Below are 26,239 nucleotides of genomic sequence, written 5' to 3'. Positions count from 1 at the left end.
TGAAGTCTGTATCTTCTTCACCTGTGTCACAGAGGTCACATCCACACCGTGCATTTAAAGCGCATGGCTTCCTCCCAAAGAATCCTGGGAATTGTAGTTCCCTCCTCACAGAACTACAATTCCAGGCACCCCCTCAAATTGAAGCTCTCAGGATTCTTTGAGGGAAGCCATGTGCATTCATAGAGTGGATGCGACCAGAAACCACTTGCAAATATGTACACACACACAATCATTTTTCACTTTGTTGATCTGGTCTGGAACAACAAAGATGGGCACCACAGATCTATACAGTTTCAAATGCCTGCAAGTGAAATTTTGGGTGCTGGATACCTTTGTAGTTGATAGAAACACAGGAAGGTGCCTTGCACCAGAAAAACGGTACACAGCTTTGTTGTTCCATTGGGAGTGAGGGGAAGGAAAGTTCTGTAGCCAAGTGGAAGAACACTTTTTTTTTTGCATGCAAAAGGACCCATCTTCAATAATGGTAAGACAACTAAAGATACATTTGTATAAGGAAGCTTCCTATGCTCCATTTAGCCTGTAGATCATATCCTTTGCTGTTTAATGCTCATAGAGATGATACCACATGGGCCTGCCTTTCCTCTCCATAGATGGGTTTTCAAACTCCCTCTATAGCTGCATTCTAGCATAGCTAACCAATGCCTTTTATTTCAAACCATGGGACATAATCTAATCAAGCACTTCTTAGCCCCCTTCGCATAGCTGAATTCAATGGGACGCGGAAGAGTTTCCTGTGGGTTGATCTTGACTTGGTATAGAATCATAGAATCATAGAGTTGGAATAGACCACAAGGGCCATCGAGTCCAACCCCCTGCCAAGCAGGAAACACCATCAGAGCACTCCTGACATATGGTTGTCAAGCCTCTGCTTAAAGACCTCCAAAGACGGAGAGTCCACCACACTCCTTGGCAGCAAATTCCACTGTCGAACAGCTCTTACTGTCAGGAAGTTCTTCCTAATGTTTAGGTGGAATCTTCTTTCTTGTAGTTTGGATCCATTGCTCCGTGTCCGCTTCTCTGGAGCAGCAGAAAACAACCTTTCTCCCTCCTCTATATGACATCCTTTTATATATTTGAACATGGCTATCATATTACCTTTGCAACGACGAAAAATGGAAACTTGCCTTTATTTGTTGGCGCCAGTTGCCGGTCACCAGGTCCGCTGCCTTCGCAACTGTATTATCTAGCTTATGGAAGAGAAACACAATGACATTTGAGAAGCATATCATTGCTTGCTTGCTTGCTTGCTTGCTTGCTTGCTTGCTTGCTTGCTTATTTATTTATTTATTTATTTATTTATTTATTTATTTATTTATTTATTTTATCCTCTGTCCTTAACCATAACTTCCCCAGGGAGGCGACAACCATAAAATGTACAATTATTTAAAAAAGCACAAAAACCAACCATGAGACATCAAAGTGCAAAAAACAATTAAAAGCAGTTACCTATATAAAAATAAATGCAAACACTTGAAAGACAATTCTATATATAAAAATGGTTCTAGTACAGATACATGTACAGTACAGATCTTAACTTGTTGAAAGAGGAAGGTCTTTCAACAGAGATAGTTCCTGCCTAATATGTAACAGGAGGGAAATCCAAAGGTCTGGAATGGATCTTCTATTAAGATGGTATCCTGCAGAGCACAGTGATGGATTGTGTATATGAGGGGCGAGACAATATGGCTTTGTTCCATTATCAATGTACAGCCTAAGAATATCTGGGCCTTTTAAGGAAAGTCGGAATCTAAAGATTTTAAAGGAAATATATATATATATATTTAGGGCAAGTGGACAATAATATTAGCATCACACCAGATTTGTAAGAGGCCCTTTGCAAAACCAAATCCTCATAGACTTAGGTTGTGATCCTGCTCCTGCTGAAGCCACCAGCAATCAGAAGCCATTGACTTTAACAATGCAGAACTGCAGCCTTACTTAGAAACAGAACTTTGTGCATTATGCATCATCACCTGCACAGACATTGCACCAGATCATCAGAAAAGCAAGGTTATTTGAACTCACTGCTTTTTTCCTCTTCTCATGCTCCTCTAGGACGTGATTTGTTGGACTTATAGCTTCCATCTGAATGGCTTTGCCAAGTTTCCTGGGCACAGAACATAAAACATATACACTGCTGCATTAACATTTGCCTTCCGAAAAATTATTTGCTAGACAACCGCTGAGGGAAATGCAGTAAATATTCTCCATGCAATCCCAGAGTAGGCAATAAAAACTGCCATGTTGATTGTACAGGTTTTAAAACCCTCCCAGCTCTCAGTGGACTTTGAATAATGGACCAGACTGTACTTACTTGTGCAAATCGGAGGCAGACTTCATCCCTTCAGAAACACATTGCCAGGCACTGCAAATATAACTGAATGGAGACCAAAAAAAAAAAAGGTGGGGGGAAGGAAAAAGGAAATGTAGTATACACATTTATTCTTACTTCAACACGTCTGCTAAAAATCTGGTCTCAGACACAATACATTTTAACATTTCTGCATGGAGATTTACATAGGATGCCATTTTGTGCAACTAACTGGGGATCAAACTCAATCCACAACGCTTGTTTTGCAAGAGGAATTGCAGCTGTTCTGCAAGCCACTGTCACCTTAAAAACACAGAAGATGACTTTAAACTTGTGCCAGTCATTTTAGAGAAAAGGCAAACCTGGCAGGGAACAGCTGCCCCATTCTATTAGATGTTGGGGATTCCACTGACCTCCCCCCGCAACACCCCATTCTATTGTTGAGAATGTGGCAGCAGCATCTGTGTGGCAGCACCCCCTCAATACATATGCCTAGCTCAGAAGGCAGCATACTGTAAGTATGGCTGCCAGGAAGGCAGACCTTTTGCTGAGCAAGGGGTTTCCATTGTTGGGCACAGAAGGGCAAAGGACCAGGTGCACTTCTGGAGCTCCATTTGCCATAGGAAGCAATGGGAGCCCCATGTACACCCAGGGCTCTAGACTACGACTTTCCATGACAAAGGAAAAAGAAAACCCCATCGGAGCAACTGGGGGCTGGGTGGGAAATGATGTCACTTACCTGACCTTCATTTTGCCCAACGCTTTGGTGAGCTTGTGGGCCAGTTTATCCAGCCCTTTGCCATATGTGATCTCCAAATCAGCCCTGCCAACAAGGAAACAAGAGGTCATGATGCAAGCAGCTCCTTGTATCTCGACAGCAATGACCTGTCATTTTGGAAGTATGTTCTTACTCTTCCATGCTGACCCACAAGTCACGTCACTCAGCAGTGCCATAACCACTCCTAAGTGCTCTGCTAATGCACCATCATGAATCAGTTATGTCCTGTTTGCCTTCAACATTCATGTAATTTAGCCAAGAAAATTGTTTAGCAATACTCAGCCACTCTTGCTGGCTTTTATTAGAATTTGATTATCAATCGATGCTCTTCAAATGAGGGGTGTGGCAGGGCATGGATAGCAGAGAAACCAGAGGACAAGGCCTGACACGTAACTAAAAACAATGAGCTCAAATGACAAGCTTTCCAATTCTCTGGTGCAAAAATGGCACATTAAGGTGAAATGTGTGCACAAGTGGATCTGTTTTCTGCACTGGTTCATACATGTACTGTACTTAAATCGACTTCTTACACATCATTTAATAGCATGCAATTAAATGTTCAAATTGACTTCACTGTGGTGAAATGAACATTGTATTTGTGCACTGCCTAATCTGCAATGGCTCATTCACACATACACCATGCAGGCAATAACACTGGTCACCAACACAGTGCCTGTGGGCACCAGTGAGCCCACCAGTACCTTGTACAATGCCCTCAAAAAGGTCTCAGTAAATCTCCCTTCAAAAATCCACAATACACATGAGACTGTCTGCTATTCCTGCTCCGCTCCTACTTGCCCCAAGTCTCCTTAAACATGCCCACATTTGACCGAAGGTAATAATTTGATTACTTCCATTCCTTCTGTTCTGAAGGAAGCGGTGCAAATAGCTTTTCTCTGGGAGTGTGGCGATGACTGATGTAGGTGCTTCTTTAGCTCCCATTGACCGAGGGATAGCATGCTCACACCATTTTGTGGTCCTATTTTCCAGCTCTTTAGATGCGGCAGCCATTTTGTGTTTAAGCCACATCCCCACTGCAGCCATTTTGTAGCTGGCACCCAAGGCACTCAAAATTCCAAAAAGGTTGGAGACCCCAGCATTAATCAAAGGGGCACCAAATAAATATTCAGGGGAGGCAACCATCACTTGATAGTAGAGCGCACACTTCATAGGCAGAAGTTTCCATTCTTTTCATTGCCATGCAAAAGAAGATCAGATCAGCTGATGATGAGGCTTATATGTTCACAAGGTAAATTTATTACCCACCGACGTGATTTAATGTAGTTCATCTCATGACAAATGTCATATTTTATTATCCAAGTAGCATGGAAGTAATGATGATATCCCAAGCTTGTAAAAAGGAAGCTTGTAAAAAAGGAAGAGAATTGAGGGGTTTTTGTGTCTGCCTGAATTTTACTTGTCCTACTGCATAAGTGGTAAAGCATTTCATCATATTTAGAAAAGAATTACTTTCAAAAAGGTGTCTCCTAGAAAGGGGAGCCTTGAGGTTTAAGATGCAAGGCAAATCTTCTATGGAATGGCAATTTCTCTTTGGAATGCACAGCTAATGAAATCCTTGCTCTCTACTCAGAATATCTGACAGTAAAATGAATTAGGTTTTCAGGATGAAATAACAAGTTAGAGCTAAAAGCCTTCCTCCCAGCCTTCCTCCTTGGGTGAAATGTGTCTTAGTAAATCTTCCGAAACTCTTGTTTGTGACTTTACAAAATCAATAGCAATTGCAGGAACAATATGACTGCTAAATCGGGGCACGATCCAGCAAAAAAAGGCAACCTGGTGAATCAGGTTGGTCACCTTAGTAGAGGCAAGGTCACCAGTCATACGCATAAGATGTGGCTTTTGGCAATCCAGTCAATGAAATCCAAAATTAATGCAATATTGTGGCCCTTGGGAGAGGAGCCTGTTGTTCAAATCTAGGCCTAATCGGACCTAGACTAGATGACTACAACCACCTGTCTCCACGAAAGAGAATCCTTTATCTCTGACCTGCATGACCTATCTATATCAGGTACAGGAAATAGGGATGACACCTCCATGATCCAACTGAAGGAATGAAGGACAGGCCCGAAGTCCCCCCCCCCCAAAGCAGGCTCAAAGCTTCTCAAAGCTTTTCAAAATCATTTTTCTCAGCAGCTAAAATGCATTAGCTAAGCATCAGAAACATTTCGCTCTGCTGTAACAAAGGTCGCTTCTCAGGCTATAGTTGACCTTGCCAAACAGTACATTTGACTTGCAACTTTCTTTCCGGGAACTATGCCAGAACAAGAGATTGAAACATATCTGAACACTCTGAAACTCCCTCACCCCCTTCCTGGGAAGAGCCCAAAAATGGTCCCAAGACAGGGGAGCTTTCTGTTCATGCTCAGAGGAACTCATGGGGCAGGACTCTGGAAGAAGGAGGAGAAAAGGGGAGGGAACTGGAAGGGGTATATATGTTTGTGCACATGATTGTGAACCCGTGCATGCTTTTTGTGAACTATCACACTTGCTCCTTCTACCAGTTCATGGATGGTAGAAATAAAAGCTTTTTCTCCGAAACTATTCCTTGAGTGTCTGTTGACTCCCACTTCCCTTTCCTGGGCGCAATATTTTTCCCACCCGAGGGCAAAGCCTCATAAGGCTACACAATCAATGCTGGAATTTCCTTTGAGGCTTTTGTTTATGAGAGTGCAAAAACTCCAGGCTTCAAAGCAACAATATTTCTGGCTTCAGGATCTGGTTACTCAGTTCCACTATGAAATCATTTGCTGGATCACTTGTGTGGGTTCTGGCTCCCCAGATTCACCCTGTTGAGCATCACTTCACTGAAAATCACTTTGATGCGCATCACTCTACTGAATTGCTTAGTTAGCCAGAGCTCAGGGGTTTGCTTCCCCTACTTTCCCCTTTCTGTCTCCCCTACTTTCCCCTTTCTGTCTCTGGACCCTTGCCTGCTGAAGGTCCCCCCTTTTGCTTACAGGTGGCTCCCAGGTTAGTTTCACACTGGTTGGCCTGTCAGGACCAGTGCAAAAGTCTACTCTGGCTGGATCTAGACACACCAAAAAAGAGCTGCAGTTAAATGTGTTGCAAACTTTGTATGGAACTCCACAGTGCGATCTGGTGTCACAGTGTTAGAATGCATGTAAAGCAAATGCATTTTTTCTTTGCCAATGTAGCTGAGTCCTCTGATTAGGTTTACATAACCAAACGTGTGTCAGAACTGCAGGCAGACGCATAGATCACAAACTGAACATTTCAATGAATGGGAAACGCCAGAAAGGCATCAGAGGAAGCCGCTGTTGTTCATGCCAAGTAGGGCTATGGAAGTTCAAGCCAAGTGTGATCCTGTTAGAGGAATCTCTAGTGGTTCCCGCCAAATATCCTCTCCGCTGCAGTTGCCGTGCAGGTGAATTTCTCCAGATTAACCAATGTGCATAATGGACTGGGTAAGCGCAAGCCTAATGAATCCCTGGAACTTCTTCCTTATCAAATGCAAACAGATAGCCCTATTTAAGGATGACCTGGTCATAGGGCAGTGACAGTACGGTAACCTCCAGCAAACTCCTTTTCACAGTAACTGGATGAAGCCTACATTTATGTTTGCAATGGCAAATATATATGTGTGCAATGGCCCAGTACCTGAGTTAATTAACACTTAGTGTCCTGTCCACCCAGTCCTGTCCTCAATGAGATTACCCTCTGCGTTAAGAGCTAAAGTCCATATGAGGGACTCTTTCCTATAACTGGGCACCTCTCAGTCTGCACTGCATTTACCGTATTTTTCGCTCCATAGGGCACACCGGACCATAGGGCACACCTAGTTTTTAGGGGGGGGGAAATAAAGGGAAAAAAATTATTCCCCCCCCAGCCCCAAAGAGCAAAGAAGCCAAGACAGCAAACGGGATCCATCCTGCTGGCTGTCTTGGCTTCCTCTTTAGCCGCACGCAACCTCTCCAGCCAGGAGAGGCTGTGCGCGGCTTTGGCAAAAGTCAAGACACCGAGCAGGATGGATCCCGCTCGCTGGCTTGGCTTCATTTTTAGCCGTGGGGCTGGGGCGGGGGAAGCCCGAGCTTCCCCAGCCCCCAGAATGGGTCCGGGAGCGGGGGCGAGGTTGCGCGCAACCTCGCCTTCACTCCCGGAGCTTGCGGATAGCTGCCTGAAGCCCGGGGAGCGCAGCGGGAGTTGGCGCTGCGCTCCCCGGGCTTCAGGCTGCAATCCGTAAGCCTTCGGAGCCTGGCGGGAAGTCCCGCCGCACTCAGAAGGCTTGCGGGTAGCTGCCTGAAGCCTCGAGAGTGAGAGGGGTCGGTGTGCATTCGCTGAAACCTGCATTCGCTCCATGGAACGCACACACATTTCCCCTTCATTTTTGGAGGGGGGAAGTGCGTCCTATAGAGCGAAAAATACAGTAAGTTATTTGGAATCATCCAGTAGACTCCTCCACACCACTCTTTTTCAAGGGTGCTGCTCCAACACTTCGGATGTCAGCAGCAGCAAAGTATCACCATCCCTACTCACTATTCTTGCCTCTTCCCCCTTCCCAGCCGTGTCTGTTGCTTTTATTTTGGAATAGTCAGAACTCTTGTGGGAGGCAAAAGCCAGTGTTGCTCCAGAAGCACAGGTCTTTTAAAAATATATATATATATATAACCATATTTGCTGCAGTCAAGGGAATCCAGGGTAGAATTGGACTTTGCACAATCTATGAAGGCTTGCCTGCTTTAAAAGGTAAAGGTAAAGGTACCCCTGCCCGTACGGGCCAGTCTTGACAGACTCTAGGGTTGTGCGCTCATCTCACTCAAGAGGCCGGGAGCCAGCGCTGTCCGCAGACACTTCCGGGTCACGTGGCCAGCGTGACAAGCTGCATCTGGCGAGCCAGCGCAGCACACGGAAACGCCGTTTACCTTCCCGCTAGTAAGCGGTCCCTATTTATCTACTTGCACCCGGGGGTGCTTTCGAACTGCTAGGTTGGCAGGCGCTGGGACCGAACGATGGGAGCGCACCCCGCTGCGGGGATTCGAACCGCCAACCTTTCGATCGGCAAGCCCTAGGCGCTGAGGCTTTTACCCACAGCGCCACCCGCGTCCCCTTGCCTGCTTTAGGTCAAAGCAAAAACTTCACACCTAACATTAAACTATGGTTTCGTGTCATGGGGATGAGCTGCAGCGAGTCTTGGGCTTGCAAACTCCTCACTCTCCACTTCTCACTGGTGTAGCTTGCAAGGGGATCAGCAGCTTCTACTTCTGTTTTAGATTAACCACAGTTTAGGGTTTGGACAGCATGCTGAACTCCTGTTAACAGTGGTTTGTTGAAACGTACTATGGCTTCACATTGGCTTGTTTAAACAAACTATAATTATGGTTACCACAGTTTACCTGGCTCAGATGACATAGCAACCTGTGCTTCACCAAAAAGGGGGAAAGCTTTCAAATTCCTCTGTGTGGCTGTTCTGAAGGAGGCACATAAACTCAAGGTTCCCCTACACTACTTGTCTCAACCATGCAAAAACCATGGTTTAGGGTTACATCCAACTGAGCTCATCATCAGGCCAAAGGAAGAAAATCCATGTACTGTATATGCTACCTTGAAGCTGGTCCTTGCTATTAGACCTTTTCTCCACTCCCCTTCTTCACATTCCAGCAGCCACCCTAGTAATTACTGGATGAGCAAGTTATATTTCAAGTGGCATCAGACCAAGCCTTATAGAAACTGTTCGAACATGCAGGGAGGAAATGAGAAGCAGCCTTGTATTATAGACGTCTGTTCCGGAGAACAATAACTCTCTCCCCACTCCCTCCGCCAGCACACACATACCATTTGGAGAAAATAATTTGCCATCTGAGCAAACAAGGGAGATTGAAGTCTACCAGGTTGAGGGGACACATACATACCTCTGCTGAAGAATAGACATGAGTTGCTTGCAGAAATTATCTCCATTTTTGGAAAATCTTTTCAGATCTTGATATGCCCTGTCATACTGAAAACACAAGATACAGACTTGTTTACAGGCTTTAAGGTTTGGGCAACATTTCAGGTCTGCACTCGTTCTGCCTGCCACACAGGGAAAGAAAAGCGTAGGACATAGGTGTGGAGCTTGTGTGGGAAGAGAATGAGTATCCGCAGTAGCAAAGGTTTTCTTTTCCTTTTCCATCACTGAATGGGGCATGCAAAGTGATTGCATACTTTTAAGCCAGAAAACCAGCTGTTGATAATGTACAAGGTCCTTAGGTACTCCTGTATTATTAATATTACTGTTATCATTACTTAAACAACAGGTAGAAGTTCCTGGTGGGTGGATTGCAACGTATCCCTGAAATCTAGCCAAAATCTCCACCCAACAGAAATGATATCCACACACAGGGAGGAGACCTTTACAAAATCAACAGAGTTTCTGTAGCACCCACACATCGACACACCCTCTCTGGCATTGAGAGATCTCACACGGCTTAAACAGAACGGTTCTCAGGGTTCGTTTTGTTTCCCATTCCCAATTCCATCACCCCATGCAAACATTGTGCCAGGTCAAAGCCCATATTGAAGTGTTTCCATTATAACGCACTCACAGGTCTGAAAAAGAAATAATGGTGATAACCTGTGCTACTCTCCTTTCACATTAAAGGCCCCCCTCCTGCTAATTTGGGGAAAGGCCAGTGTATGGCGGGTGGATGAGGCTGTGGCTCAGTCTTAGCTTTGCATCCAGAAGATTCCAGGGTCAGTCCCTGGCATTTCCAGGTAGGGTTAGAAGAAAGGACTCCTGCTGGAAGCCTTGAAAGCTCCTGCATTGTCAATCTTGAGTTAGAAGGACCCATGGGCCCAGTAGAAAGCAGCATCCTATTTGGTGTGCTAGGTTTCCTCACTTGCACAAAGCATTCCTGGGAACGCCAGCTTGCTCATTCAGATCTCTCTGCGAGCCAATGCCCAGTTTGTGATTAGGCAAGTCACTATTTTGAAGACGCTCCTCTGCAACGCGATGCTCCCCTTTCTCTTGGCAAGCCAGAAGTGGAAGGTCACTCTCCCAATGCTGCTATGCATTGCCTCCTTTAATATAGTTTCACCGAACATTTTAAAAAAGGAGGCTAGCCACAAAAACGTGGCCGGAGATGCTCTCTGCCTCAGATGCAAGTGTTTTGCAAAGGGTGGAGGAGATCCAGGGAGGAAGGGATCAGAATTTCGCAAGAAAAGGCTCTTTTTTTGTTCGAGGGAAGCACCGCACCTCCTGACATAGTCCTTTGTGAAAAGCATGCTCTGTGACAATTCAGCACAGACCCATTATAATAATAATAATAATTTATTATTTATACCCCGCCCATCTGGCTGGGCCTCCCCATTCATTATACCAGTAGAGTTCAACATTTGCAACAGTTACTGCATATAGCCTGCTATTTTATTATTATATTAATAGATCACTGGTTTCATTCAACATAGTGCTAAGGTGAACATTCCGGCAGTGTGAGGATTTTTCCTTGCATGACAGAACTATTTCCTTCCTGCAGTCCTGGCATTCCCGCTAAATGTGTTCTGGGTTCCCCCTCGACAAGCTTCCTCAGCAGATGTGGGGATGGCAAAGGGCATGCGCATAGCAAGAGGAGACGTGGGGAGAACATACCTTCCAACATTTCTCCAATGAAAATAGGGACGTCAATAATAATAATAATAATAATAATAATAATAATAATAAACCCTGCCCATCTTACTGGGTTGCCACAGCCACTCTGGGCAGCTTCCAACATATAAAAAAACCATAATAAAACAATTCAGAACTTCCTTCTACAGAGCTGCCTTCAGATGTCTTCTAAAGGTTGTATAGTTACTTATCTCCTTGGCTCAGGGTTCGCAAAACTGCATATCTCCTCCCACCCCCAATGAAAATAGGGGCATCCTAAAGAAAAGCAGGACATTCTGGGATCAAATCAGAAACTGCGACAACTTCTGTAAATCTGGGACTGTCCCTGGAAAATAGGGCACTTAGAGGGTCCCGGAGAATCGCCTTGGGCTCATCTTACATGCAGAAACTCATGAAGACAATTTTCGGAGAATGGATGACCAATATTCCCATCAACCATACCATGCCATAATGAAATGTTTAAATATTTCTTTGATTGTCCTTGAATCTTCCTGCCACACTTGCCATCCTCTCCTGCCATGCCAGTGTGGTGCACCACACCCTTTGAGGACCAGTGTGCCAGCGCATAGAGTTTGTTGACCACCACCCTATATTAATTTTAGTATAGCTATGAGAAATACTGCATCATGCCTTTCCTCCCAAAGTGACCAAAGACAGAGCTAACGCCTGCTATAAAATATTATTATTGCTTTCATTAGTTACAATTGTCATGCTGGTAATAGCCTACAATGAGGGATGTTTACCCTGCAATTGATTACTAGGCATTATGGTAACATTTCTCTTTTCTAGAGATTTTTTAAAAATAAAAATATGTCAAATCCAAAGAAGCAGATTTTGCAGCAGAAACTTCTGCTGGCTGGCTCCCAGTTCTCCTGCTGTGCAAGATGCAGCTTGCTAGAAGCAGCAGCCATATTAATATTTTATATCGGATGTTAAATCTTTGCAAGGCATCGGCACTCACTGACGAAGCTGAGCTGTACAAAACAACAGCACTTGGAGCAACCCCCCCCCCCCCCCGCGTACACACATAATGGATGCACAGCAAGCCTGGAACTGCAAGCGGTCCTGCCATCTCTTAACAGAGGCAAAGGAAACAAAATGCTTGCTCGAATCCTTCGTAGATGTTGATGGATCAACATGTGCAAGGCATCCAGTGGCCACGTGAACATTATCCCCAGAGTGGTGTGCGGTTAGCTGGTTTGTTTTTGAATGCAGCTGTACGGAAGTGCGGGTCTTGGGGGCGGGACTGGCCGCAGTGGGGAATTGTGCTCATCTCCAGTGGTGTAGAATGGGGGGCACCGGGGCAGTTGCCCCAGGTGCAAAATTGTTAAGGGTGCCAAATTTCAACACCCAGTGCTGCCTCGGTAGAGCTTCCATTCCTGGGCTCCAGACAATGGATCAACTCTTCTCTTCTTAGCTCTGCAGCTGAGATCTCCCAGGTGATGTGGATGCCGTTGGGCAGTTGAATGTGCATGCATAATCTGTCTGTTTCCCTCCTTCCCACCCACCCCCTCAGCATGGCCCCGGGCTCAGGCAACCCACACTATGCCACTGCTCCTCTCTCTGATTGCATGTTGTGTTCCTGATCAAAACCATCCTCCCTGCGCTGTTTTCCTCCCCTCAATCTCCTGTTTAGTCAGAAGCAGATCCCATCGCGTTCCAGTGGGGCTCACTCCCAAGTAAGTGTGTTTACGATTGCAGCCCTGAACTTACGGTTACAGTGGTACCTCAGGTTAAGTACTTAATTCGTTCCGGAGGTCCATACTTAACCTGAAGCTGTTCTTAACCACTTTAGCTAATGGGGTCTCCTGCTGCTGCCGCGCCGCCAAAGCCTGATTTCTGTTCTCATCCTGAAGCAAAGTTCTTAACCTGAAGCACTATTTCTGGGTTAGTGGAGTCTGTAACCTGAAGCGTATGTAACCCGAAGCGTATGTAACCCGAGGTACCACTGTATATATCTTGTCTATATCCCTGTGTCTCCCTAGACAGTTCAGAGACAATTTCATGTGACTTATATATTTATGTCCTTATTTTTGATAACTCAGGTTGATGGAGCATAGGGCCTCCGATTCTCAGGGTCGTGGGTTCGAGCCCCATGTTAGGCAAAAAGACTCCTGCATTGCAGGAGGGTTGGACTAGATGGCCCTTGGGGTCCCTTCCAACTTAACAATTCTATTATTATTCTTTCTCAGCTTCTCACATCCATCTTTGGATACCTCTTCTAAGTTCTCCCCAGTTTTCTGTTGCGTATTTATCCACCTTTCCCCTCAAATTGGCTTTTCCTCTAAGAACCCCTCCCCCCTTTTGATCCTCACATCAGCCTTGCAAATGACTGGTTCAAGATAACCCAGTAAGATTCACAACCAAAAGATGATTTAAACTTGCTTCAGGGAAGTGTGTGTTGGCCCGCTTCTCTGTTCCAATCTACGTTACAGCTTCCGAACCGAACTCAAGAAAAGCATTCAAATGATCAGGCATCACATATATGGCTTAAGCCTAAAATCTGAGTAGAGATAATCAGCAACAGGAGGCCTTGGGGCCAAATCTGGTCCTTTGAAAATGACTAAATAATAATAATAATAATAATAATAATAATAATAATAATAATTTTATTTATATCCCGCCCTCCCCAGCCGAAGCCGGGCTCAGGGCGGCTAACAAGCTGTCTAGCTTTGCAAGAGGTGTGCTGGGGTGGAGGAGTTCTGCCTCTGGCAACATCACATGCCCACAATCCTCTCCCAGGGCAGGGTGGGAATGCAACAACCAATATATAAAACTGCCCTGCTGCAAAATAGCAGAAACAGCAACCCCACCCAGCAGCTCTCTCTGCCTTCCAGTTTCTGACCAGGACACAACGAGACTCCTGCCACCTTCGAAACTCAGTTAGGTCAGTCCAGCATCCTTGGCGAATCTTCCAGCTTTGCTAGGCCTCTGTCCAGAAAGCCGGTGCCACATCTGCGAGGCTGGGAAGAGGAATCTTGAAGAAGCAATCGGGGTGTATGCGTGTTGCATTGCCAGCAAAGCACTTTGGAAAATCAATGTCCCAGCTCAAGGGCAGGCAGAAAAATCAGTCCCTCTCTCCGATGTAGACCACCAGCCAGGTATTCTTCAGTGGCTGTGAATGATGAGTTCATTGTGGCCCCCAAACTAAGCTGAGAGAGAGAAGGGGGGAGGGCTATGAATGAAATAAGAGGTTACTCACTGTGCAGCCTTCCAGTGGGTTCTTCATTCTGAACTGCCGGATTCTGTTCTCGTATTTCTGCCTCTGCCCTAACTTGTCCGCTTGGAATTCTAGGAGGCTGGAAGTTCCATGGCAATCAAGCCGGTGTGTCAGCCAAGCGGCTAATTAAGGGACTATCCCTGCAGCTGGTTTCATCCCAGCTACTTCCTGGTAATGCAAACAAGATCCAGAGCCCCTCAAACAATCGTATATAGCAAGGTGACCAACAACTGTTATTGCCCCTTGCCTTGTTTTTCTGTTACAGTGGTACCTCAGGTTAAGTACTTAATTCGTTCCAGAGGTCTGTTCTTAACCTGAAACTGTTCTTAACCTGAATCACCACTTTAGCTAATGGGGCCTCCCGCCGCCGCGTGATTTCTGTTCTCATCCTGAAGCAAAGTTCTTAACCCGAGGTTTCTGAGTTAACGGAGTCTGTAACCTGAAGCGTCTGTAACATGAAGCGTATGTAACCCGAGGTACCACTATAATGCATTTAACAAAATGTTCTGAAATTCTTTATGAATTAATTCATTAATAATAAACCAGGCTTAACTTTTAGCAAATGTTTTGCTACTTGGGTTTGACTGGTCATCTGTATCACATCATTAGGGTTGCCATACACCTGGAATTTCCAAGTGAAAATAGCAGCCGGGAGGAAGTTTTGGGAAATGGTGATTTTAAGATTGATTGCCTAAGAAAAGCCCAACAACTTTGTGTTTCATTTCCCAAAAAAAGCTTAACAAATTTTGTGTCCTAAATTTTACTGGCAACCCTGTAACTGCACTATGGGACACAGTTGATCTAGGGCCAGCTGCATATCTTAGGCTGAACTACCTTGTACACCTGTTGTGTGGATCAAAGGGAATGAGGGTTTTTTTTGGGTGGGGACTCTCTAAGTGTGTTGAGAGAAGGGTGCTATCAACTTTTTTCTTCTTTTTCTCTTGTTTCTTGAACATTAGGTCAAAGTCTCTCCCTCCAGCTCCAAAGCTTCTCACCCTGCCAAGATCAGTTTTGCCTTTCTGCAGAATGGGTGCAAGAATCACACAAGTTCCAGCCACGGGTGGATTTAAGGGGAAGAGTGTCTGCAACAGTGCCTGCTCTCATAGAAGAAACCTAGATTTCCACAGAGGGAGAAACAAGGCCAAGACATTTTTGCTGCCTGGGACAAAAACATAGCTTTTCTGCCACTGCCTCCACCACCACGACCTGAAGTGACTGGAGGCAGCCTGGGGACGCCCTGGTGCACTGAAGGCAGTGGGGGAGATAAAAGGAGGTCAGAGAGGAGTGGGAAGTGGCGGCGGCAGCAGCAGCAGCAGCCCTGATCTTACCAGGTGACAACCATGGGTGACAAGCGAAAGAGGCAGGGAGCAGCATGCTGTTCCGTGTTCAGACCCTGGCATCTCCAGGGTCTCAGGAAGCAGGGGATGTGAAAAGCTTTGGCCTTAGATGCCGGAGAGCAACTTCCCGTCAGAGTCGACAATGGGGAGATGTAAACAGACAAGTAAAAGGTAAAGGTACCCCTGCCCGTACGGGCCAGTCTTGACAGACTCTAGGGTTGTGCGCCCATCTCACTCAAGAGGCCGGGGGCCAGCGCTGTCCGGAGACACTTCCGGGTCACGTGGCCAGCGTGACATTGCTGCTCTGGCGAGCCAGAGCCGCACACGGAAACGCCGTTTACCTTCCCGCTATAAAGCGGTCCCTATTTATCTACTTGCACCCAGGAGTGCTTTCGAACTGCTAGGTTGGCAGGCGCTGGGACCGAAAGACGGGAGCGCACCCCGCTGCGGGGATTCGAACCGCCGACCTTTCGATCGGCAAGCCCTAGGCGCTGAGGCTTTTACCCACAGCGCCACCCGCGTCCCCCAAACAGACAAGTAGTAAAACAGACAAGTAGTATAAGGCTATACACACACACGGCAAAGAAGGCAAGTAAAGAGGCCTAATACTTGAGTGTTTATTATGAAAGTGTTTTCAAATCAAAATTCACAATATTGATTGGATCCAAATATTCCAGGAAGAATTTTAATTTTTCATATTTAAAAGGGGGGGGGGGGGAGAGAAGAAAAGAAACCCAGAAGCAAAATCCAAGGCTAAAACACAGTGCTGTATTTCTGACAGTGAAATATACCAGTAAATTATAGTTCAAAGAGTTCCTCAAACGGTTGGATTGTCTTGAAAACACAGGTGGAAAATTGCACCATTTTGTCCTGACCTGACCTGCTGAAAGTAACCACCATGCAGAGCACACAAATGTGGCTACTGTTTTCAGTATTTAGAAATTTGCAGGGAGATAGAAAAACACCCTCTTGTGCATCAAACCAGCGTGTACCGTTCTTCTTTGAGATGATTCTCATTACCAGTGGTCCTAGTCAACCTACACATCACTAAAGCCCTAGGCTAAAATTAAGGCCGAAATAAATACACGTACCCCCTCCTGCCCTCCATTAAAGTAAGTGGAGGCTATTTCCTAAGTGTATAACTTTATACAAGCAGATCAGTTGCTTCAGTTTCTCTGTCATTACAACTGGAACTTCCTTGTAAGGAAAAATGTGCTAAGTAACTTTTCAATAAATAAACAAATAAATACCAAGACAACTATTTTTAAAAGGAGAAGCTAAAAAACATGGGCAGTTTTTAGCAACGTCCCAGTAGAATCCAAACAAACAAACCAAATCACACTCAAGTCATGCCTAAGTGCAATCAGAGGATTTTTGAAGTTTTGATTTGTGATTTCAAGGCAACTCCATTTATTAAACACTGTGGGTTTTGAGTATTTTGGTCATTCTCACAGTGGCCTACAGAACTGTTGTAATTTTATTATTTGACAAGAGGATTCAGTAATGAATACAGGAGGAAATATAACACCAGGAAGCCTTTAAACAAAAATAAAAATAGAACAATTGGGAGGAGGGAGCAAATAAAGAAATCCCATCTTCTTCTCATTTGTGAGAATTACAGAAAGCTGAAATTAATGGTGTATGAGTTTGGGGAGATGAGAAATATGGACTTCAATAGCCCTATATTCAGAACCCTCTACCATACACTGCAAAAGGGAATGGCAGAAGAAGAACGTCGACCTGAACCACCAGAATACTGTGTAACCTATGCCTTAATATGTACAATGTAAAGACATTCAAAACAAGCTGGCATTGGGTTACACAACTATCTGCCCATAGTTTATTGCAAAATACAGCACGCTCACACCTATGCACACACGCACGCAGGCACACACAATAATTTTATTGTTTGTTGCAACACGCTCCGTTCCAGTAGCAGAATGACTTGAAAGGAAAGGTGCATTAATTGATAAAAGAACCACCATGATCACTCCATGGCTTGATATTGTCACTTTTTTGATTATGTGTGAAGATTGGCAATTACCCTCCTTTCCCTACAGTCCAAAATCTAGGCTTTCGGGGTTTATATGCTCATTAGTTCCTTGCAAGTTACAACATGCCAGCCGTTAAGGAAGAAACCAGCTTCACTGAATGACAGCAGGAAAGGGGGAGAATGTGCCGTGCAAATGCCTCCTAAGGGAAGCTAAGATTTCTGTGGACACCATTTCCGCTCGTTTAGCAACCCGTCTGCAATATCTCCCCCATAAGCAAACTCTGGGCTAGTTCACAGAGGGTACTGGCACGTAGACCATGGAAGTGGCAGGGTACAGGGGGTGAGCTTGGGACTCATGTTCCTTTCTCTCCCTTGTATACAGCAGGGATAGCTGGTATGTTGCCCTACAGATTTTGCTGCATTCCCCGTTCCCTTCAGCCCAGCATGGCCAGTCATCAGGGATGATGGGAAATGTAGTCCTGAAGCATCTCGTGGCAATTCTTGGTATAGGAGCTTAATTATCAGCTAGGGTTTAGACATGCCGGCATCTATGCAAACCCCACTGAAGTGTGCAGCCAAAAAAAAAAAAGGATGCACAGATAATGCGCACAGGCCCAAGATCACATTCAAGGTTCTGCACGCAGAGGGAGGGAAAGCATGAGTGAATCCCAGGCTGAACCCGCATCCTGCCAGATTTGCGGCCTACATGCCGGGTCTTCTGTGAACCAGGCCTCGGATATAAACATATACAAAGGGGTGGGTGGGAGAATGGAAAGTAACTGCCCAAGAAATGAAGTCATGTGTTGAACAAATTCAAAAATGGCAACGAGCATACGTGTATATTTCTTTTTGGCATTTTTAAAATCTGGCACTCTACAGTTGGGATGGAGAATGCAAATTAAACCCCCCACTTCCATCCTCAAGTGGATATATATGTCGAAGATACCTGGTCTTCACTCATTTGTCCCACTTTAAAAATACACATAAAAACACACTTTTTTGTTTTTGTTTTTTAAAAAAGTGTGTTCCATGCCAATACTTAACTGAGGAAATGCACACAACAACAGATCTTACTCCACTACCCCAAGAGCTGGCTAATAAAAAAGTTCAGTCTAGCTAATGGCTACTAACTTCCACACACCGTTTTTTCTTCATTTTAGTCGCTACGCTACACATTTCGGTCACTGCATCTTTTACTCTACTGCTAAACCAAAGAGCTTTTTTTCTTCTTCTTCTAACAAGAGCTTGTTTACACAAGACAATTTTGATAATACTAATCCAGGAAACTGAATACCGGTTTGTTTCTAGAAGGGCTTCCTGTGATTGATTACATGTTTTCTTTCTTCCTGGATCCAGTGGCACTTGGCATACGCCATACTGAGAGGCTAACACTGAACTTACGGGCCTACAAAGCGTATTCTCCCTAATTTCAATCCATTTAAGTGAATGGGGAAGCCCTCTTTGCATCGACAGCATCAAAGCGTCTATATCCTTGGTGTTTAAGATTGAGCTGTAATGAAGCCATTTTGTAACCCAGCTAACTTCACAGCATGCTTTGTAACAGTTTTCTGGTTGCCTGAGGCAAGGTTCAGGAGCTTTCCTCCCCTTAACCTGATTACCATGCATTTCATCGCAACAGTGTGAGCTTATAGAAGCTAATGATGGCAGCTGTTGGTTCTACATTCCCTCCAAAAGCAATGCTTCCACATTCTGGGAAAACCAGACATCTGTCCAAAACTCCTGCCTAAGCAACGCCATAGAGCATTTTGAAAGTCCCAGCCTCCCAATCTGTGTTTGTTGTAAAACTAACCAAAAAACTGAATATAAACTATTGGTGCATCCACTTTGCCTTACTATGACAGCGCTTCACATCCAATGTCCATGCAGACTCTCTTTATTCAAGTTCTATGCTGCACAGAGGACTCAAAACTGAGATGCACCGGATTATTAGTTATGAGAAACTTAAGAGCCAACCCACAATGACTCTTAAATGACAGCATGGAAAGAGAGATTCTAGTGGCAACTAATATCCAATATCCATAGCGGTTCTGATATTGTTTTATATCCCTCCACTCTAATATACTTCCTGTTCTTCAGCTCTCGAGTTACTTTTACTCCATTCACTTTATGAGCACCCTTAATTTGTGTTTTGCATGTTGGCACATGTCACATAACTTCTTTTTTTTTTGGCAGAGAAACTGATTTTTCTACTTGGTCCTCATGGGCTGAAGTGACATTGTTGAAATATCAACACACGCAACATGAATGCACATAACACAGATATGGAATCTAACTTGTTGCGTCGAGATTTACGAGACCAATCCAGCACACCTCAACCCACTAGGGAACAGCTATTAACCCAAAACATGTTCTGTTGGGTTGGCTTCAAAAATGGCCGCATGAATTGTGATGAAAAATAACATTTCCTCTGCGAAGAACAACCACCTTTCCATTCTCTCATGTATAGAATAAAGCCAGAGTATAATAAATACTGTATGGCTTGAGCAAATGTTAAGGGTGATTTGGTTGCCGGAGATGTGCAAAAAGGATTTATGGCTCAAAATAATTTCTGGTGGGAGGCAGGGCTCTTATGATTCCAAGCAATTGCTTATTGCTTCTTTCCATCTTTCCATCTTTCCCTGCATGTAGTTCTTTGGCATACATGTTACCTCTGTGCCCAACACCAACAGAGAACAAAAATGGCACACAGAAAAGAGAAGTTGTCTTCTTTGCCGAAACTGGCTTTACTAAGCACAGAAATAATGTGAAAGAAAGGTCGTTTTATCTAAGGATCTTATGGGAAACAAGGAAACCTCTACTGCAGAGAGATGAAGAGTGGGGGGAAGGACCTAACTCTTGTTATTCCTGCTGATTTCCTTTAAGAACATATCAATAGCTACAGGTAAATCTTTATCAGTAAATCAACAGACTTAGAGTTACTGCCAGCTGTATTTCTCTAGTAATTAAGAAGAGCCTTGGATGCTTGTTGCTGATTCATACAGGGGTACATCTAACCATCAGTTTTCCATGTTCCTGGGTTGCGCTCAATGGCGCCAACAGTTGCAAGTGTTGTGGGCTAAGAAAGAGAGAAAAGACTGCTATGAGACTCGTACAACCATCAAAGTTCCCTTGGGGACTCTTCTGTGGTGTGGCACAGGACCAGTATTAAGTAAACTGTCCTCTCACAAGTAAGTTGAGGAAGTGGGAAGAACCAGGGCACTCTCTTCTCTTAAAATCAGAGCCACCCGGCCACACAATCTACCAAGAACACAACCTCATACCAAGCAGGGTTGATGGACTGTGTCCTCGTTGAATCCCGAATGAACTGCCTAATATTTATTTTAAGTGTGGGCAAAAGCTTTCTAGCAGGCACTTAAAAGAAACCTCAGGCAGTAGAAAAGGGATGGAAAACCTCTAGATGTTGTTGGACTCCATCGGCCCCAGCTAGAGCTGGCAAAGGTCAGGAATGATGTCCAACGATAATCAGAGCGCCCTAGGTTCCCCATCTGAGCAATAAGGCCTAATTGTCACAAGAAGTATGCGAGGAAGTATAACTGTGTCTGGACTGTACCACTTCAGTGCAAAAGGGGGTGGCACACGTGATTTAATGCAAACAATTCCCTGACTGACAGGAGAACGGCTTTAAGCTTGAACATCCTCAACCTATCCCATGGCTTCTAGTTTCTATGCACATGGAATATATTTGTATGGCAAAAGTATTCAGTCAACTTAGTCCCCAATTGCTGTATGCAGTGGTACAGTCCAGACACAGGCTGCCAATGTACCATGCAGATATCTCCCCAATGTCTTGTATCTATTTTATTCCCAGTAAGCAATTCTTTTCTGCCTCTATTCTTCTTGATGCTGGTTCTAAATATGATTCAAGTCCAACTTTTATATACATGACTATGCGCTCAAGTAAGCATCTTTCCTCTGAAACTAAACAAAAGGCATCCCCAGAAATTTTTTAAATCAAACTGGAGGTTAAAACTGCAAGGCAGGACTCATCTGTAAGACTTGAGTTGTTCTTACCTGATGTAAACATTGTTTGGGCATTTGCACAAACAGTGAGCTCTGATCTAATTTGCCACCAATCTTGTAAAAGACAGATATCTTACAATAGTTTCATATGGACTGGCTCCATTACAGGCGGTTTAGAAATACTAATGCACCATTTTAAAACTCCTCTCTAGGGTGAGGGGAGTGACCACTGTGTCTGTAGTGGGAGTTTCTAAAGTCAGCATCCTTCGGCACAAAAACAGCAAATTAAAACAAAAGCAACCTAGAACTAAAGAGGAACTTTTATAAAGGTTTGTTGTGATGCTAGATACTGGGCTAGAGAAATGAAGCACGGAAACGTACCTTAAAACTTTGCAGTCCCTGGCCCTGATGCAAAGTCTGAAAGAGAATCTTGCTCCCTTTCATCCACAAGTCACCCTCAAATAAGATCTAAAATAAATAATCATCAAAGCCTACAGAAGAAAGTACTGCTCCCATCTGGTCATGTATATATATCTATATACACACAGCATGCCTACATAAAGAACATGGTGTGGCGCTGTCATTCACAAACAGGAAACACAGCAGTACGCTATCAGAAGCTTTAAATACTCCATGTGTTTTGTTTTTCTCTGATGTTGAGAAACAAAAAGAATAAGGGAAGGAAGAAAAGACAAAACGAAACAAAAAACAAAACCCAGCATTCACAACCGATTGACTTCCAGTAGCAAACAGTTTGTCTTGTTCGTGTATCCGTGTTTAATCCAGGGATTAGTGTTCCTCTGCGGAGTTGCCCCCAGTGAGATACCCGTTTGTTCCGTTTGTTCCGCTCGTCCCATTGGTGGTGGCTGAGCTGTGGGAGGTCTTTGAATGAGGAGCTGTGGTGGGCTCTTCGTCTGAACTAGACTCAATGTCACTTCGGTCATCCTTCGCCTGCAAAAACAAAACAAAAAAATGGGTGTGAAAAAGGGGGAGGGAGGTAACGTATTGGAGGTTATTTCATAACGGAAATTAAATCAACCCTCCCTTTGTTCACACCCCCCAAATCCGAAGTTAAACATAACCTATCAAGCTTCTATCTAGCCTTTACTCTTAAAGCTTTTCATCTGTGTGCTTTCGAGTGTTGCACACAATAGTATGGTGGGGAACAACTGCGTCTGCCCTGTCTCATATAAAGTGAGGTTTTGTTGTTTTAACATTGAAAGAGGGCCACATGGGTGAGGGGACCTAAATCACCTCCTCCCCCCCCCCCCCGCCCCCATCTTATCTCTCTACATGCTATCAGTTCAAGCCTTTCTTCTTCCAGCCCAGCTCACTTCTGGTCTTGGAAGCAGGATGCGAGGAGGTAGAGAAAGGAAGTGGAGGTGCAGGGAGGTGGATTTGATATCCCGCCTTTCACTCCTCTTCAGGAGTCTCAAAGCGGCTAACAATCTCCTTTCCCTTCCTCCCCCACAACAAACACTCTGTGAGGTGAGTGGGGCTGGGAGACTTCAAAGAAGTGTGACTGGCCCAAGGTCATTTCCCATGTTTAAACAAACTGATACATATCTCTCTTTCACTCCTGAGAACATGCTCAATACCTTTGGGCTTGGAAGCCCTCAACAAGCGTGCATTTTAAGCAGAGTGGCTGTGCAGAAAGATAACCACTGAGGAAACAAGTAGAGAAGATGCAATAATAATAATAATAATGTTTGCGTGGCATGTGTGTTCATTTTCCCTCAGGGAAACTTACATGCAAAGGGTTCCACTTCCCAGCCTTCAAAGGCAGCAGAAAGAAAATAATTAAGAAGGTTAAGAAAGAAGACACATATTGTTTGGTGTTAAACAAGTGACTTCTGCGAGGACGGAAGAGAACAAAATGCAGTTCTGAGAGAACAGACAGAGAACTACCAGAATCACTGAAGGCTCAACTCCATAGAAGCCACATTCTTTGATACAGTAGCACCCTGTTACTGTCTATACAGACTACACTGCAATACTATGGGGTTGCAGAGGAAGCTCTGAATTCCAGAGGCCTAGCGTGAAAGCTCAGGGCTGCTTTGCACATTGCAGTTTTAAGGTGTACCTATAGGTAGGGACGCAAGTGGCGCTGTGGTCTAAACCACAGAGGCTAGGGCTTGCCGATCGGAAGGTTGGCAGTTCAAATCCCCACGACGGGGTGAGCTCCTGTTGCTCGGTCCCTGCTCCTGCCAACCTAGCAGTTCGAAAGCACATCAAAGTGCAAATAGATAAATAGGAACCGCTCCGGCGGGAAGGTAAATGGCGTTTCCGTGCGCTGCTCTGGTTCGTCAGAAGTGGCTTAGTCATGCTGGCCACATGATCCGGAAGCTGTACGCTGGCTCCCTCGGCCGGTAAAGCGAGATGAGCGCCGCAACCCTAACGGTCAGGGGTCCCTTTACCTTTACAAAACCCTTTAGAAAAAATGTAATGCATGGAAGCAAGCAAACCCATGTTTGCAAGTGCATAGATCATACAAATGTGTTTGCCAGTGAACTGGAACTGATAGCAGCTTCCGGACAAGTTTACGTTTGAAGTGGAAGATGCAAATTTCCTGCCAATATCATGTGATTGTGGCCTTGAGAAGTATAGCAAACAGCTTCTCTGGTTACAGTAAACAAGTTCCATAGGTGAACCAAGGTAAGCCTAAGTGGAACAGCTGCTTGGTATACCATGCTCAATTCAACTGAATGCTCAGACAGTCAATATTAAACATACAGTTTCAAGACCTGATGTGTCTTCTGGAAGGGAGTGACAAGTTTTTGCCATGGATTGATAAAGTCAAGTGACTTGAGTGAACTGTGCTAGTTGAAAAAAAACATTACACACTAGAAAGCAGAAGACAGCTTTTGTTTTTTTCCTTACCTTGCCTTTTAAAATTGCTTTATAGGCTGCCTTTACTATTAGATAAGACCAAAAACAGTGGAGAACTTGAAGTACCAGAAGTAAAATGATAAAGATCGTCAAGGAAGGAAAGCCACCAACTGCTTCGGGCAGTTCAAATATTGTTGTGTTCAATACCCTGGAGAAAAGAGAAAATGGCAAGTCAATATAAAACAAGAGAGAGATGGTTCATTTCTCAGCAATGCTTCCCACCCCTACTGGAGTCATTATGAATGTAATAACAGAGCATGAAAACTGGTCACTCAAGCGAGCCCATCCACATTATCAATGATCTCCAATATGAACAAGCTCTGGAATGCTTTAAAATCAATACAGGTGAATAAAGACTCTGGGGTCAATAGGGGGTCAAAAAGGGACTGGGATTTAAAATAGGTTTGTGAGACTGGGGGGTGGGGGGAATAATTAGGAACGATGAGTTTCAGAAATAAAAGGCATGCGCTTCCTTTGCCAATGAGGAGCCTCTGTACTTAATAAGATGCCTCCACAACACAACAGTACTCTCAGACCACGCTGTTTCGTTGCTAAAAGAAACTGTATACAGGTGCAGAGTTTCACTTTTTAAACAATTATTTTTATAGCATCAAAGTAATAATTCCAACACCTCCCACAAAGATATAAAAGGAAGCTGTCATCTGGAAAACTCTAAGCTTTTATTGAGCTACAACCCCACCTGCTGCCCCAACTTATTCATATGCTTTTTAAAAGCCGTAATTCTCATTAGAATGCTATTATTTTCACTCGTTTTACTCCTTACATGTTATGATTCCTAGTAATGGTTACTAATGACTGATAAGTGTTGACTGCATATTATTTCTTGACTTTATTTCATTTACATTCCTAAGAATTTGGGTCAGTGTCAATGACACCTTTAGAAGCTCATCAATGGGTCAAAATGAGCCCTGAAATTTGAGAAACCCTGTTTCATGGGAGGCAAGTCTACACATTGCTTTGCTTTCCCAGTGACTCCCATTGTATTTCATTTATGTTCCTCCTTTCTTCTATGATGGAACTCAAGGTGAGGCTTCCAAGGCAGTCTTCCCAAACAAGACACTCACCTTAGCCATCTCTGCTTATTTATTCGTTGTTTCACCTCTGAATTATCAACCCAGGACATTCAATCTGGATGAACTAATGTATTCATCTAAAATGCTTACCAGTACTGTTTCCATTGGACTGGTTCCTGCATATTAAAAGCCCTGCATCAACACTAGCATATCATGTGACTTGAAGTAGCACTGATCAGTTCCCGTAATCTCATTTTGGTGTGAATGATATATGACCCGTTGAATCCCCAAATGGACTAATCAATAATTAACAGAACATCAGCATATTGAAGATTGTACAAGCTATTCTAGGGCTCAACTGATATCAAGTTATCTAATAGAAAAATGAATGATGACTAGCAACCCTATTGTTTTATAATCTTCCAACTTTTTGTGAGGTGGGAGAGACATAGATGTATATATTGGTGAACTGGTTAATGAAATGTGTGTGTTTCATATTACATTCTTCTCTCCCACCCCCATTCTGCATTCTTACCTAATGAATAAACCACTACTCTGATATGATGCTTTTGACTATTATTCCAGTGGACTGAATCATAACAGAAACTAGTTTAGGTAGCTAGACAAAGATTACTAGTATTGCTGACACTCCAAGACACTTAGATTGATCCATGTGATAATGAATTGATCCATGTTATGACCCTGAGCTATGCTACTAATACTGTTATAAGCATTTGATTACTTAGTTTTAAAGGAAATTTAAATACACTATATAAAATGAAATGTTTATTTTTTTGTAATAAATCATTGTTGTTCAATGATAAAGACACACCTGGCTCTCATAGGTTCTGCAGTAAACATTTAGTAAGTTTGACTAAAGGGGGGGGGGACTAATATGGATGATTAATATGGATGATAGCTCACTGAATTAATATTTTCTACAGGAGTTGGGCTTTTGCAGCAAATATAACAGAGAGCTTTGTGGCATCTTAAAGACCAAGAGATTTATAATTCCACGAAAGCTTATGTCATAATAAATTGGTATTTATTTATA

General features: G+C 44.0%; 2 protein-coding genes and 1 long non-coding RNA gene across 5 annotated transcripts in view; 1 reads left to right on the top strand and 2 right to left on the bottom strand.

The window, feature by feature from the left end:
- The window catches only part of NOSTRIN (nitric oxide synthase trafficking), a 30,141-nt gene extending 15,226 nt beyond the window's left edge, over positions 1-14,915 (bottom strand). The window contains exons 1-6 of the mRNA XM_028747720.2: positions 13,934-14,915; positions 8,999-9,084; positions 3,072-3,155; positions 2,336-2,398; positions 2,047-2,128; positions 1,146-1,208 (exon numbers count right to left, since the gene is read on the bottom strand). Coding sequence (XP_028603553.2) covers positions 1,146-1,208; positions 2,047-2,128; positions 2,336-2,398; positions 3,072-3,155; positions 8,999-9,084; positions 13,934-13,960 — 405 coding nt within the window. The 5' untranslated portion in view covers positions 13,961-14,915. The remainder of the gene's footprint in view (positions 1-1,145; positions 1,209-2,046; positions 2,129-2,335; positions 2,399-3,071; positions 3,156-8,998; positions 9,085-13,933) is intronic.
- On the top strand, positions 11,743-17,873 carry LOC114606024 (uncharacterized). Of its 2 annotated transcripts, none has more exons than XR_013394805.1 (3): positions 11,743-12,170; positions 14,911-15,440; positions 15,830-17,873. It is a non-coding gene; the product is annotated as an uncharacterized LOC114606024 (long non-coding RNA). The 2 variants fall into 2 exon arrangements; XR_013394806.1 differs by lacking the exon at positions 11,743-12,170 and adding an exon at positions 13,710-13,832.
- The window catches only part of CERS6 (ceramide synthase 6), an 82,185-nt gene continuing 71,827 nt past the window's right edge, over positions 15,882-26,239 (bottom strand). The window contains exons 9-11 of one of the 2 annotated variants that reach the window (XM_028747725.2): positions 24,143-24,299; positions 23,013-23,036; positions 15,882-22,213 (exon numbers count right to left, since the gene is read on the bottom strand). In XM_028747725.2, the coding sequence (XP_028603558.1) occupies positions 22,052-22,213; positions 23,013-23,036; positions 24,143-24,299 (343 nt within the window). In that variant the 3' untranslated portion in view covers positions 15,882-22,051. The remainder of the gene's footprint in view (positions 22,214-23,012; positions 23,037-24,142; positions 24,300-26,239) is intronic. The other variant, XM_028747734.2, reaches the window with a different exon arrangement.

Source organism: Podarcis muralis, chromosome 1 (genome assembly GCF_964188315.1).
Source record: "Podarcis muralis chromosome 1, rPodMur119.hap1.1, whole genome shotgun sequence".
Taxonomy (NCBI): domain Eukaryota; kingdom Metazoa; phylum Chordata; class Lepidosauria; order Squamata; family Lacertidae; genus Podarcis; species Podarcis muralis.
The sequence above is the reverse complement of the archived record's forward strand: the minus strand, read 5'-3'. Positions and strand labels throughout refer to the sequence as shown.